At 57.4% G+C, this 12,409-nt stretch overlaps 2 protein-coding genes across 2 annotated transcripts; both read right to left on the bottom strand.

The window, feature by feature from the left end:
• Positions 1-606: 606 nt before the first annotated feature.
• KLK1 (kallikrein 1) lies at positions 607-4,797 on the bottom strand. The gene is made up of 5 exons (XM_047079135.1): positions 4,750-4,797; positions 3,170-3,329; positions 1,653-1,939; positions 1,379-1,515; positions 607-762 (listed from the first exon to the last, which is right to left on the bottom strand). Exons 1-5 carry the CDS (start codon positions 4,793-4,795, stop codon positions 607-609), a joined length of 786 nt encoding a protein of 261 aa, XP_046935091.1. The 5' UTR covers positions 4,796-4,797.
• Positions 4,798-6,556: 1,759 nt separating this feature from the next.
• KLK15 (kallikrein related peptidase 15) lies at positions 6,557-11,934 on the bottom strand. The gene is given in 7 exon segments (XM_047079080.1): positions 6,557-6,721; positions 7,355-7,491; positions 7,612-7,895; positions 8,190-8,232; positions 8,235-8,345; positions 11,150-11,220; positions 11,921-11,934. Coding segments are annotated over 7 exon segments (825 nt in total).
• Between the last annotated feature and the right edge of the window lie 475 nt (positions 11,935-12,409).

Raw genomic sequence — 12,409 nt, 5'->3', positions numbered from 1 at the left:
CCTAGCTAGGACCCGCCCCTGGATGGTTGGCCCTCTTAGGCCACGCCCCGAAGTTGCACTCCACGGTCTCGACACCTACCCCTCAGAGGGGGAGCCCCGCCCCCGGATACCCAGTCGGGACCCCGGGCCCGTCACAACGCTCACCGCCTCTGGATGTAGCTCCGCCCTTCTGCGGAACAGGCCCCTCCCCGGAAAGGCGTGGCCTGCAAACACATTCCCCTCCCCCCCACTTCCGGACTTCTCTGCCACAATAAAACCTGGGTGCCTCACAACCTCCACGTGTGACCCTCCGTGGCGTCCTCTCTCCCCAGGGCGGGGTCGGGCCCAGCGTGTGTGAACCGGCGTGCGAACCGCCCATGAGTCCCTGCCTGGCCCTTTAGGGTCTGAGCCTCTCTCTGTGCCGGTTTGTCTACACCTGTCTTTACTCCTTCCTTTCCCCCAGCTCATAAGCTTCCTGGCGACAGACTGAGAGGACTGGGCTCTAGACTGGGCGGGGTGGGTCCCCAGCTTCCAGGTGCGCAGGGCCTGGAGGGCCAGAGGACAGCAAACGTGAGGTGAATCTGATGCGTATTGAGTTTACTGGGGTAGGAAACACGATGGGGGCATTCAAGGGTTGGCTGTCATGGTTTCTCTGATCCACTCCAGGTGCGAAATCACTTTGGTGAAGACAGCAGGCATATTGGGGCTGCCACATGGGATGTGGCCCCAGGACGTGATTCCTTGAAACATGCCATTGCAGATCAGTGGCCCCCCGGAGTCCCCCTGCAGCACAAGGGGGAGAGAATGACAAAGGTCAGCCGTGGCGGGCGGGGTTCTGCCTGTGGAGCCCCAGCTCTCACACCTGGGCTCACAGAGCTCGAGACGGTGACTCCCCAGCCCCGGGAGAGGACACGGCTCTCTCCACAGTCCACTGCCAGAGGGCCGGCGGGATTCCAACAGAGGAGACAGCGGCTGGAGTCATGGCCAGCGGGGATGGGACTTCAGGGTTCAGTTTCTGCACAGGGGGCAGGGTCCAGAACAGTCCCAGCCGACAGGTCAGTGGGAGAGGAGCGGAATCCATCTACCGGACCCTTCTACCTTCAGGACTCCCCTCTGATGTCACCTCTCCCAAACAGCTTTCTCTGACTAGACAGTAAATACGAGGGAGGGACAGGTGAACTCTGATGTGGTGGAGGGAGGTGCCTGTGATACCAGGATGGGGGTGTGGGAAGGAAAGGGGTCAGGGAGAGGGCGCTGAGGCTTGGTTGGGGGGAGATACAGTCCGGAAGCCGCGGAGACAGATGCCCAGTTAGCTCTCAGCAGCAGTCCAGAGCCCGAGTCCCCTCCCCCAGCACCTTGAGGCCCAGGAGGGAGGGGAAGGGGGGACAGACTGGCTCACCACACAGGTGTCCTTGCCGCCCTCCAAGTATCCAGCACACAGCATGAACTCTGTCACCTTCTGGGAGTGGGCTTTGGCACACACATCGTTGGACAGGAGTTTGAGGTCCACGCACTGGAGATCGTCTGGGTATGTGACTACCGAACAGAGATGAAAAGACCCCAAGTGGCTCCTCGGCCCCTCCTCCCTCAGAGCCTGGAGTCCGGGTCCCCAGCCCCTCCTCCCTACACCCAAGGGTCTGGGCTCCAGGCTGCAGGGTCTGGCCCCGGCATACACTCATCTGGTTCGATGCTGCCCCAGCCGGAGGCGTAGCAGGTGCTCCCCACTTGGGGTTCCTGGGTGGGCAGGTCCAGGACCCTGACAGCATCGGTTATCTGGGCGGGCTCTGCCAGGCGGAGCAGCATGAGGTCGTGGCTGTAGTCCTCTCCCGGGAGGCGGGTGTGGTTCTCCAGGAGACTCAGGTTGAATCCAGGGTGGGGGAAGCTACCACTGACCTGGACAAACTGGGCTGTGTCTTCGTGCTCAAACAGGTTGTAGCGACCCAGCCACAGCTGATAATTGCTGGGGAGAGAGGGGGCCCCAGGGAATGAGGAGAGAGGAGGGGGAAAGGGCGATGGGGAGCCTGGGGGGGGTGTCGTGGGCAGAGAGAGAGAGAAACAAGGAGTAACCATGGAGAGAGAGACAGTTGGGAAGGTAAAGAGCTCTGAAGAAAAGACAGTGAGTGAAAGACAGAAGGATGTGACAAGATCAAAGCCAGAGACAAAGACAGTGAGAGTGAAAAGGAGAGAGCAGAAAAGGAGAGAGGGAATGAGAGGCAGAGGGAAGACAGAAACAGAGCCCAAAGGAGACAGAGACAGAAGGAAGGGTCCCGGGGAAGAAGAAGAAGTGAAGGAACAGACTTGGAAGGAGCAGGGGCAGCAGGCAACGTGACTGAGGGAAGAGGAAGCAAAGGGAGAGAGTGAGGAACACAGGCAGTGGGGGGGGGGGCGGGAACGAGAGAGAACAGGAAGGGAGCATGGGAGTGGGGGGAGGGCCTGGGACCTGCTCAGCTGCAGCGGGGGCTGTGGAGCTGGCTCCCCAGGAGCGGGTGGCCTGGCCCCCAGCCCAAGGACGGCGTCCCCCTCCCTCCCCAGACCTTCCCACCCTTCCTCCTCCTTCTCCCCCTCCTCCTCCTCTTTCTCCTCCTCCTTCCTCCAGGGCTCCCATTAGGCTCTAGCTGAAACCAGCCCTTCCCTGTGTCCCCCTGGAGTGGATCATTGTCCTGGAGGGAGGGGCTGAGCACGTGAGAAGACCCCTCACACAGAGACGTATGGGGATAATCCCTTCCTCTTTCTGGGGTCCCATCCTGGGGGGTGCTCAGCAGCACTGGGAGTGAGGCAGAGACCCAGGGGCAGAGGTGGAGAGTGAGACATACAGTGACAGGGATGCGGCAGAGGGACCCAGAGATGGACAGAGACCTGGAGAGACGTGGAGGCGCTGAGACCAAAGAGAGGGAGACCGAGAAGAATCTTAGTCATACAGACAGACACGCAACAGAGCCAGTTACGGAGAGACACAGGGAGGCAGGAGGGGGAGACACAGGAAGACATTTACAAGGAGAGATGAAAAGACACAGGTACCAGTGGAGGGCTTTCCTGGGGTGGTCCCTGCCACTCTCCATGACCTAGACCAGGAATGTCTTTCTTTCTCTCAGTCCTCCAGCCTCCCCTGAGGTTAACCCGGGACAGTGCCCACTGTTTATTCCTGTGGGAGCACAGACCACCCCCCCCCAGACCCTCTGCCCCCACTCACTCATTTATGCAGTGGGCAGCTGTGAGCACCCACTGGGGGTGCACCAGGACGCCCCCGCACTGGAATTTGCTGTAATGGTACAAAGCTGCCTGCCAGGGCTGGGAATTCTTCTTACAGTCCCAGCCTCCTATGATCCGGGACTGGATGGGGGGCGCAGCACCTGTAGAGAGGGTGCCGGGTCAGAGCAGGTGGGGAGGTGGCACCAGGAAGGCCTGGGCTAGGAGAGAGGGCTGTGCGGTGGGGCTGGGGGGACACGGGTCCAGAGGAGCAGGGCTGGAGGTCTGGGGAGACGGGCAAGGGGTATGGGAAGGGCCTGGAAGTCTGGAGCCTGCCCTGGGATGGTGGGTTGGTGGCGGGGTCCTGGCGGGGGAGACTGCTGAGAGCAGAGCCAACCACAGGGATCAGGCAGGAGACAAGAAGGCAGCATCTGGGGCAGCATGTGGTGTGGGGGTCAGGCGATACAGGGGTGATTTGGTGCCTCTTGGCTGGGACTGGGAGAGGGTCCTCTGGGGGTCTGGGGTCCTGGAACTAGGGTTGGGGTCAGGACTGGGATGGGGCTCAGGAGAAGGGAGAGCCAGATGATAGTTCTTCTGGGATTGGGTGATTCTCACGGAGATTGGGGTCACGGTCTGAGGGTGTTGGAGGGATCTGGGGTTCTTCTCCTGGGGGTGGTGTTGGAGAGGAAGGAAGGTGGAGATGTGTTGGGGCCAAGCAGCTGTGGGTCCTCCCTGCGTCCCCACTTGGTGTGGGGTTTTAGAATCACATTTTGGGGTCCTGTGGGAGGTAGGGGAGGACAGCTGGGCTCTGAAGGTACTTGGGATCCTGGAGAAAACCAGAGTTGCACAGGAGGGGTGCATTTGGGGAGGGCTGGAGCGTGGGCTGGAGAAGGAAATTCCACAAGGAAAGGAGTGTGTGGTTAGGGGTTCTGGGTGTTCTTCCTCAGGGAGAAGGCTGGGGGTGCTGGACTGGGGTTCAGCGGCAAAGAGGTGGGGAAGGAAGAGACATCTGTAGAATCCTCATACCAGGAGGGGAAGCGGGTCCACCCGGAGTCATAGAGTCTGTTTGGGGAGAAGTATAGGTGTCTGATGGAATTTAGGGAGTCTCGGGAAGATTTGAGGGAAACCAGATGCCAGGGACTGGAGGACCCAGCTGAGAGCTGACAGCTGGATGGGAAAAGTCACCAGGGTATGGAAGGATGTGGGGACTCAGGAGCTACAGACAGAGAACCACTAAGGACTAGAAGGGGGCTGTCGGGGGTCCCAGGATCTGCTGGGACTGGGGGCACTCCTTGCAAGAGCAGGAGTCCCCCAAAGAGAGAGACAGATGGCCCAGCCTCTGCCCCTTTGGTAAAGTGGCTCAGGGCAGGGGTCGGAGTGGGGAGGAGGAGAAAATTTGGGGGGTTCCCGGGAGGGAGCAGGACCTAGCACAATAGTGGGAACTGTGACCACAGAAGAGGGGCTGGGAGAGAGCCTGGGACCCGGCCTGGGATGGACTGTGGGAGAGGAAGAAGTTATTGGGGGTGAGGGCAGCATGAAAGTGGGGTCCACTCTCCCCCTCCCCCTCCCATCCCTCTGTCTCACCAGCCCCCGCCAGGGACAGGGCAAGGCACAGAACCAGGAACCACATGGTGACCACAGGCAGGCAGGTGGTGAGCTTGGAGCTCAGGAGCCTCCCCAAGGAGCATTTTAAAGCCTTCATCCACCCCCTCCCCACCCTGAGGACCCGCCCCTGCCCTGCTGGCATCCAGATGCTGGCCAAGGCCCTGCCCCCGCTGCCTCCTGGGGGCTGGACACCTCCTCCCACCCCAGAGCTGTGGAAGGGGCGGGAGAGCAAGCACCTGTTGTTCTGCGGGCCCTGATTGTGCTGGAAGCATTCCTGGGGCCTGAGGCCAGACAGGGCAGGGCCTGGAGCTCCTGGGCCCCTGCTCTTGGAGACAGAGCCGGTGAGGGGAGTTGGGGGGGGGTGAGAAGAAACAGGAGCACGGAGGAATCAATGACCTCCAATACAAAGTCCGATATATACCTGAACCCCAAGGAAGGTCACACACCTGAAGACCCAGGGTGTCCTCAGACACCAGCTGAGGGGCTCCGATTCCCTTCTCCCCGCACCACTTGGAGCCAACACGCCAGTTTCCCGGCTTCAGCTGCCTCCGAAATGTAAGGCTTTCAGAACACCCTGATTCTTGCACTCCCAGACTCAGGATCTAGGTCCAAATCCATTTATTGTTTCTCTCCGAATAAAATCTCAGGGTACCTACCACCACGAGCCTAGTGCCCCCAGATCCAGAAACGAGGTGTCAGTGGTCTCCCTAAATAAGTCCCCTAAGCATTCCAAAATCCAATGTCCCCCCCCCCCAGAACAACATTGGGATCTCATCACACCCCACCACTACTCCCTGAGCATCCAAGCCTGGACGCTCAAGTTTAGGTCCTTTAAAGTCCCAGGAATTCCAGATTATCTGCCTCCCAAGGTCAAGAGAGACCTCTCTACAAACTGTAATTCCCCTTCCCCCGGTAGAATATTTAGATCTCAAGAGCCAGGTTTATGTGGTTCAACATTCAGTGACCTTGAAGACCACATTTTGGGAGGAATCTCTGTTGAGAATCAGGAACGAGATTTCTGCAACCTCAATGGTAAACTCATGGGCTTCTGGCACATTCTCTGAGCTCTTCAGCAAAATCAAAGTAGGCCACAGGGCAGCCCAGCCTCCGCTGCATGTCGGGAGACTGCCTAAGGAAAAGGAGAGCATTTGCCTTTTTGCCTGGCTGCCAGGAGGCCCACAACTGAATCTCGAAGAAAATGAAGTCATTCTTGATCATCTAGCGTGTGCTGGGGTCCAGAGATATATTTGCCCTGTGCCAGGCACTATTGGAATGAGTTCATATAACCTTCCTCATTTAATCCTTACAACGCTGTGAGGTAAGCAACATGAAGATCTCTGTTTCACACCTGGGGGAACCGGAGCTGAGTGGCATCGAGTCTTTTCCTCAAGACTGCACAGCTAATCCTGTGTGTATGTGAATGAAGAGCCCTGCTTCAAGCTATTTCTTTGCACCTAGGCATCAGGGCAGCGAGTGAAATGGAGCAACGTACAGTGGCCTTGGGTTCCCCACCCAGTCTCTGGCTCCCACTTCCCTTCATCCCCAGAAGAAAGTCACAGCAACTCCTACAGAGAAACTTGCATCAGCACTGTTATCTCAGTGTTTAAACAGGTGACCTTGAGCACCAGCTCTGGCTTGACATGGGACAAATCCTTGGCCAACATGTGCGTCTTGGACAGATGGGGTGTTAAGGGATGGCTCAGTTCTGTCCCAGGTCAGGGTAGGGTGGCTGGCCAGCTACAGGAGTTTCTGCTCAGTCAGAGACACAGGTGGTAGACCAAAACAGTCAGTTCCTCTTCCTGGTGTCCCTGATCCACCGCAAGTAGCTGCAGACTTTGGTATAAACACCAGGCTTGTTCGTAGTGTCACAGGGGACGTCACCCCAGGACACGATTCCCTGCAGGACTCCCCCACAGACCAGCCACGCTGTGTGGGGTTCCCCAGAGTCACCCTGTGTGGGGAAGAGAAAGTTTGAGTGGGAAACTTCTGGATCCAGTGCGCCCATCCTTATCCTAATCACCGGGCACCATCTCAGTCAAAACCCAATCCGACCCCACCCCATGCAATCCCTCTCCAACTCAACTCAATACAACCCAGTTTAACCCAATCTAATCCAACTCAACCCCAACCTAACACAAGTCAATACAACTCAGCCAATCCATGTTCAATCCCCGCCATGTAGAGCCAACCCAACCCAACCCCCACGTCGTCTCCATTCAAACCAGGCCTATGTCCATCCTTACTGCCAACACGGCCAATCCCAGCTGTTACGGCTTTCACATCCCAGACAAAACTTACCCCATCCGCATTTCAACCCAACGTATTTTCCTTCTAAAATCAAACCAAGCCCATTCCTATTCTCAAATCACAGCCAGGCCATTCCAAACCAACCACCACATCATCCACCCCAAATACAACGCACCCCTACCCGCATCTCCAACCCCATCTCCAACTCCAGCCCCGTTCTAACTGCTCTTCCTTCTCCACCCCCACATCTATCCCTAGCATCTTCTCTGGCCCAAAGCAAGCACAACCCGACCCCATCCCAACACCCAAGCCTGTTCCCCTCCCCCATGGCTCTGACCTCACAGGAGTCCGTGCCTCCGCCTTCTACTCCTGCACACACCATAGTGCTCATAAGGCGCCCTGGGTAGTCCTTGCTACAAGATGTGGCCGGGATAACACTGATGTTGGCACAATGCAGCGGATCTGGGAGACTCACTGGGGACGACAGTGGGCTTGGAGTGAGTCCATACTTTCAGGCCCTTGTGTCCTTCACCCACGAACCCTGGAGAATAGGGTCCCTGGAGGCCTGACACCCAGAGCCATCCTTTCACGCACCTTGTGACCTTGCGCTCCCTTTGGTCCCAGGCTTGTCATCAGCCACCAGGCCCCAGCCGGACACCACGCAGGCCTCGCCTGGTTGGGGACAACGCGTGGGCAGCGCCACGGGACGCACTTGCGGGGAGAGGCACGTGGGCCGGGTTAGACGTAGCAACATGACGTCGTGGCGATGGCTGCGCGCTTCGTGGCGCGGGTGTGGGACGAGGCGGGCCACAGTCCACAGCACTTCCGGGCCATCGCGCTTGCGCAGATTGTGCTCGCCTAGGTGCACGCTCATGAAGCTGTGCGCGTGCGCGGGTGATTATCCGCAAGGGCAGTGAGGAGCGGACAGAAAGACCGAAGAGCCGGCTGGCTGGGGTCCTTCACCCCTCGGGGAATCTGGAGATGCCATTACCCTCTGTGTCCGAGGCGCTGAAGCCAATAGTTCTAGCCCCTGCCCCTCCGGGGCCACGGAGGTGCGCACACTTGGAACTCAGCCCCCAGGCTCCAGCTCTCTCCTTCTCAGAATCCAAGATTCTCAGACCCTTAGGCCCTTGGCATCCTGCCCCTCAGGACCCTGAGCCCTGCCTTCATACCCGGTGTGGCGGTGGGCAGCAGACAGCATCCGGCGTGCAGAGTGAGGGAAACACCGCAGTTAAAGCGTCCACGCTCCAAGAGGGCCGCTTGCCTCGGCTGGGAGTGGGGCTCACGCGCCTCACCTTTCAGCGTCTTGGCGGAGTGGCGCTGGGCCGCTGGGAGAGGAAGCAGAGGAGGATCCCTCACAACACAGTCTTTTCCCTTGTCGCACCTTGCTGACACCCTGCCCATAGTATGTACTTCTCACCTGTGCTTTCCCCCAATGTCTTAGGACGTCCCCGTCTTTGAATTTCAAGTACTGTCTTCTCTCAGGCTTTGACAACTGCTGCTTGTTTTCTCCAGGACTGTCCCCTTGCCCTTCGCCCTCACCCGTTTACTACAGGATTCTGGGAGAGCGGGTATGTGGGGAAGGACCAGAAGGCAGTTTCAAGGATCACAGCACAGAGATTCCTAGGTATATATGAGTCTGGACAGTTCCAGTGTGGGTGTGCATGTGGATACACACACACACACACACGCACGCGCACGCACGCACATGCACAGACACTGATTTGGACATACAAGCTCACATCTAAATTTACAGTCTCCTGTGTGGGTCTGAACGTACTAGGTCACAGACTTGCACGCTAGCACCCAGGGGCTGGACAACAAGGTGGGGTCCTTAATAAGGGTACATGGGGAGAGACATGGATATGCACTCGGTCCCCCAAAGACTTGTGCACAGACGTGAGTCTGAGTATAGTGGTTATATCGGAATGTTAGAGTAAAACCCCCGTGTCCATGTGATCTGTGAGCCTTTGAGCAAATTATTTGACCTCTCTGAGCCTACATTTCCTCATCTGTAAGATGGGATTGTTGTAAGGAATGAATAAGAGAGACAGAGAGAGAGATGTCTGGCTTATTATAGCTGCTTAATAAATACTACTTATTTTATTTTTTTCAACGTTTATTTATTTTTGGGACAGAGAGAGACAGAGCATGAACGGGCGAGGGGCAGAGAGAGAGGGAGACACAGAATCGGAAACAGGCTCCAGGCTCTGAGCCATGAGCCCAGAGCCTGACGCGGGGCTCGAACTCACGGACCGCGAGATCGTGACCTGGCTGAAGTCGGACGCTTAACCGACTGCGCCACCCAGGCGCCCCAATACTACTTATTTTAAACAAAGGACACGTAGACTTATTTATGCAGATATGCACGTGGATGTTCAGGTTCTGGACAGAAATTTAGCCAAAGTAAGTCAGCCATATGACCAGGCTCAAATGAAGATAATCAAGGTCAAAACTATGATTCATCCTCAAGTCACTTTGTGGGGATTCAGAGTAATAGACACTGACCCAGAGGGCCAACACTTAGATGTGGCCCCACTAGATCGCACCCCAGGGAAACAAAGGACACAGGGCTAGGCATCCGAGGTCAAAGACATAGCCAGAGGCACAAGACAGGACATGTTTTCCCATCTCTAGACCTGTCGCCTGGTCAGTCACTTGGTGTTCAAGGTCACTCATTGCGTTTCACATAGGGGACCTGGTTCACACATGTGGGCAGGATGTGGACACACAGGGCCTTGCAAACCCACCACACACACACACACACACACACACACACACACACGCAGGGCACTGCAGCAGTGTACCATGCACAAGGACATAAACAGCGATGTTTCAAAGTCACAAAACCGTGACCTGCTACTGGGCAATGGGGATACGAGCCCTCAAGATCACAGCCAAACACACAGACACCCACACTGGGGCAGGAATTTGCGCAGCTAGACAAAATACCCACATTCTGCCTGCCAGGGTCAAGAACTGGGCCAAGGGCCCTGGCAAGGTTGGGGGAATGCGGATGTGGTAGACAGGGGGCTTAACAAGGGAAGGGTGGGGTTGTCCTGCAAAGAAGGACAGAGGGTGCGGGCTGAACAGCTGGGCATCGAGGCTGCATCTGGCCAGTCCAAGCCGGAGGAGGGTGGAGGCCCTGGCTGGGTGCAGCGGCAGGCGGGAGGCAGGGAGGAGAGAGCACAGAGAAAGCCTGAGGGGAGGCTGGCAGCAGGGGGGAGCTCCAAGGGGCCCCCAGAGGCGAGGGTCACGTGGGGACATAATGAAAGTCCACCCTCAACTTCTCCAGGTAGAGGCGTCAGGTTACAGTTAAGTTCTCCATGGGTGGTAGCTGAACATGGTTTGGAGTTTTCCTGCTACCCAGGGTCACCTTGACATTGTGGCCACCCCTCTCCAGCCTCAGCCCTCTTCCCTGTCAAGTGAGGCCAGTAGAGCCCACCCTCCAGAGATGTTTTGAGAATTAGATGAGCTGTAGCATGTACCCAGGACTCAGCAGTGCTAACAACACCCTCACGGGGTACTGCCCCGGGCTAAGTCCCTTCTCTTGCCCCCCACACAGGACCACATTCAATCCTGCCCTGGGGGCATCGGTTCCTATGTCCACGGTACAGTTGGGGATCTCGAGTCGCAGAGATGTTCAGTAACTGCAAAATGGTGAGCTGGAATTCAAACCTGGAGTCTGTGCTCTTGACCTTGCTAACACTTGTTGAATGCTTATTGTAAGCTTTATCTACATTGTGCTATTGAAACCTCACCGTGGTGGTCATGGGTAGGTGCTGTCTTCTAGAGAAGGCACTCTAGGTGGAGAGAGGTGAAGTCATTTCCTCAAGGTCACACAGCAAGGAAGGGGCCGCCCCAGACCTTGAACTCAGGTCTGTGTCATCCCCAGAGCTGATTTGCTGTCGGGAGCAGCGAGAGACCCAGTTGGCTTGGGGACTCCAGAGCAGCCCCAGGTTTCTGAAAGTTCTTGGGGTAGGGTGAGCACTCAGGAGCATCGGGTGGCTGGGTGGGGTGGGGTGGAGCAGGGCTGGGGGTGCTGGCAGATCGCAGGCCCTGGCTTTGCTCCTGATGGAGCGGAGAGGTACCGCACCCCCACAGACCCAGACCTGACCTGGGCCCACCTCACCTGCAGGCGTCAGCAGGAAGGAGAAGGTGAGAAGCCACATTATGGAGAAGGGATGAGGGTTCTGCTGAAGTCTGGGGAGGGGAGAGAGTGAATGGAGTTGAGCCTGGACACTTCCGCCCTCCCCTGAATCCCTCTAGACACAAACACATCCATCCCACCTGCTGCTTGAGAAACTTCTTTCACCATCTTGGTCCCCCGTTCCCCCACCCCGCCCAGGTTCTCCATCTCTGAGGGTTCCTGTTGTTTCTCCAGGCACCAGAACAGGCCCTCAGGTGTCCCACAGCCCGTCAGCCCCCAGCACCGTCCCACTTGGCCCTGGATCTCTCTCCAACCCTGAAGCTCTGGTTCAGGATACATTCTCCCCCCAGACCCTAATCCCAGCCTCCTGTCTGGCCTCCTGGGGGTGTGTCTTCCCCCCATTTGTCCCTCCAGTCAAGTTCCCACTCCCCTAGCTCGTTCCCCTACATGCCCCCTCAGGGTCTTTCCATGCCCCGAGTTGACCCTGTCCGACTCCTGCCTATAGCCCTCATAGATCCCCAGCGCCCTCAGGATAAAGTCCTTGCTCCCCAGCCTCACTTTTGAGGATATGGGGGTTTCTCCCTTTCCAGCCCCTCTGACCAGGTGTCTCATGACCTTGCCTTTCTAAGCATAGGTCATTCTCCCATTTTCCTTCCTGCGATTTCATGCCTCCCTGCCTTTGCTCAGGCTGTTCCTCCTGGCAGGTATGCCATTCCCTTCAAGGTCCACTTCCTCCTTGAGGCCTTTTCTGACCTTCTCTGGTCCATGGTGTCTACCTTACCCACCAGACTGGGAACTCACTGAGGGCAGGCCTGGCCTGACTGGACTGTGGATCCCCAGCACTGCCCAGTGAAGGGTCTAGTCCATGGGAGGCCCCAGCAAGCTTAGGGAGTGGAGGAAAGCCTTCCTCTCATCTTCCAAATTCATATTCCGCCCCCAAGGCTCAGCCCCCACCTCTTCTGGGAGGCCCTGGGACCTAACAGGTATCCTTTCTGGGCCGCTCAGCCCTGGTTCTGCCTCCATCACATCACAGATCCCCAGACATGCTCAGGCAAGGTCTTCTCTGTGTCCCCAGCACTGCCCAGCCTGCAGCCTGTCACACGGGACACCTCGGGGAGGTTGAGCTGAGTTGACCTGAACCCCTGATGACTCCTGACTTTGTTCTTGGCTCTGATACAAGTGTCTTTGGGGACATCCTCCTGATTCACTCCCCCCCCCCACCCCTTCCCCGTCCCCCCCCCC

This window comes from Lynx rufus, unplaced genomic scaffold (genome assembly GCF_022079265.1).
Source record: "Lynx rufus isolate CCGP_SWC_20201006 ecotype Redwood Valley unplaced genomic scaffold, mLynRuf1.p SCAF_16, whole genome shotgun sequence".
Classification (NCBI taxonomy): Eukaryota; Metazoa; Chordata; class Mammalia; order Carnivora; family Felidae; genus Lynx; species Lynx rufus.
This window is presented reverse-complemented; position numbering and strand designations above follow the sequence as displayed.

What these genes read in the sequence shown, in the direction of transcription:
- KLK1 (XM_047079135.1), bottom strand. Translation starts at nt 4,795, where the DNA reads ATGTGGTTCCTGGTTCTGTGCCTTGCCCTGTCCCTGGCGGGGGCTG. An exon ending in GCTGCCCACTGCATAAATGA is followed by an intron (nt 1,940 to 3,169) that starts GTGAGTGGGGGC and finishes CTCTCTCCCCAG; the next exon opens with CAATTATCAGCTGTGGCTGG. An exon ending in CAGCATCGAACCAGATGAGT is followed by an intron (nt 1,516 to 1,652) that starts GTATGCCGGGGC and finishes TCTGTTCGGTAG; the next exon opens with TCACATACCCAGACGATCTC.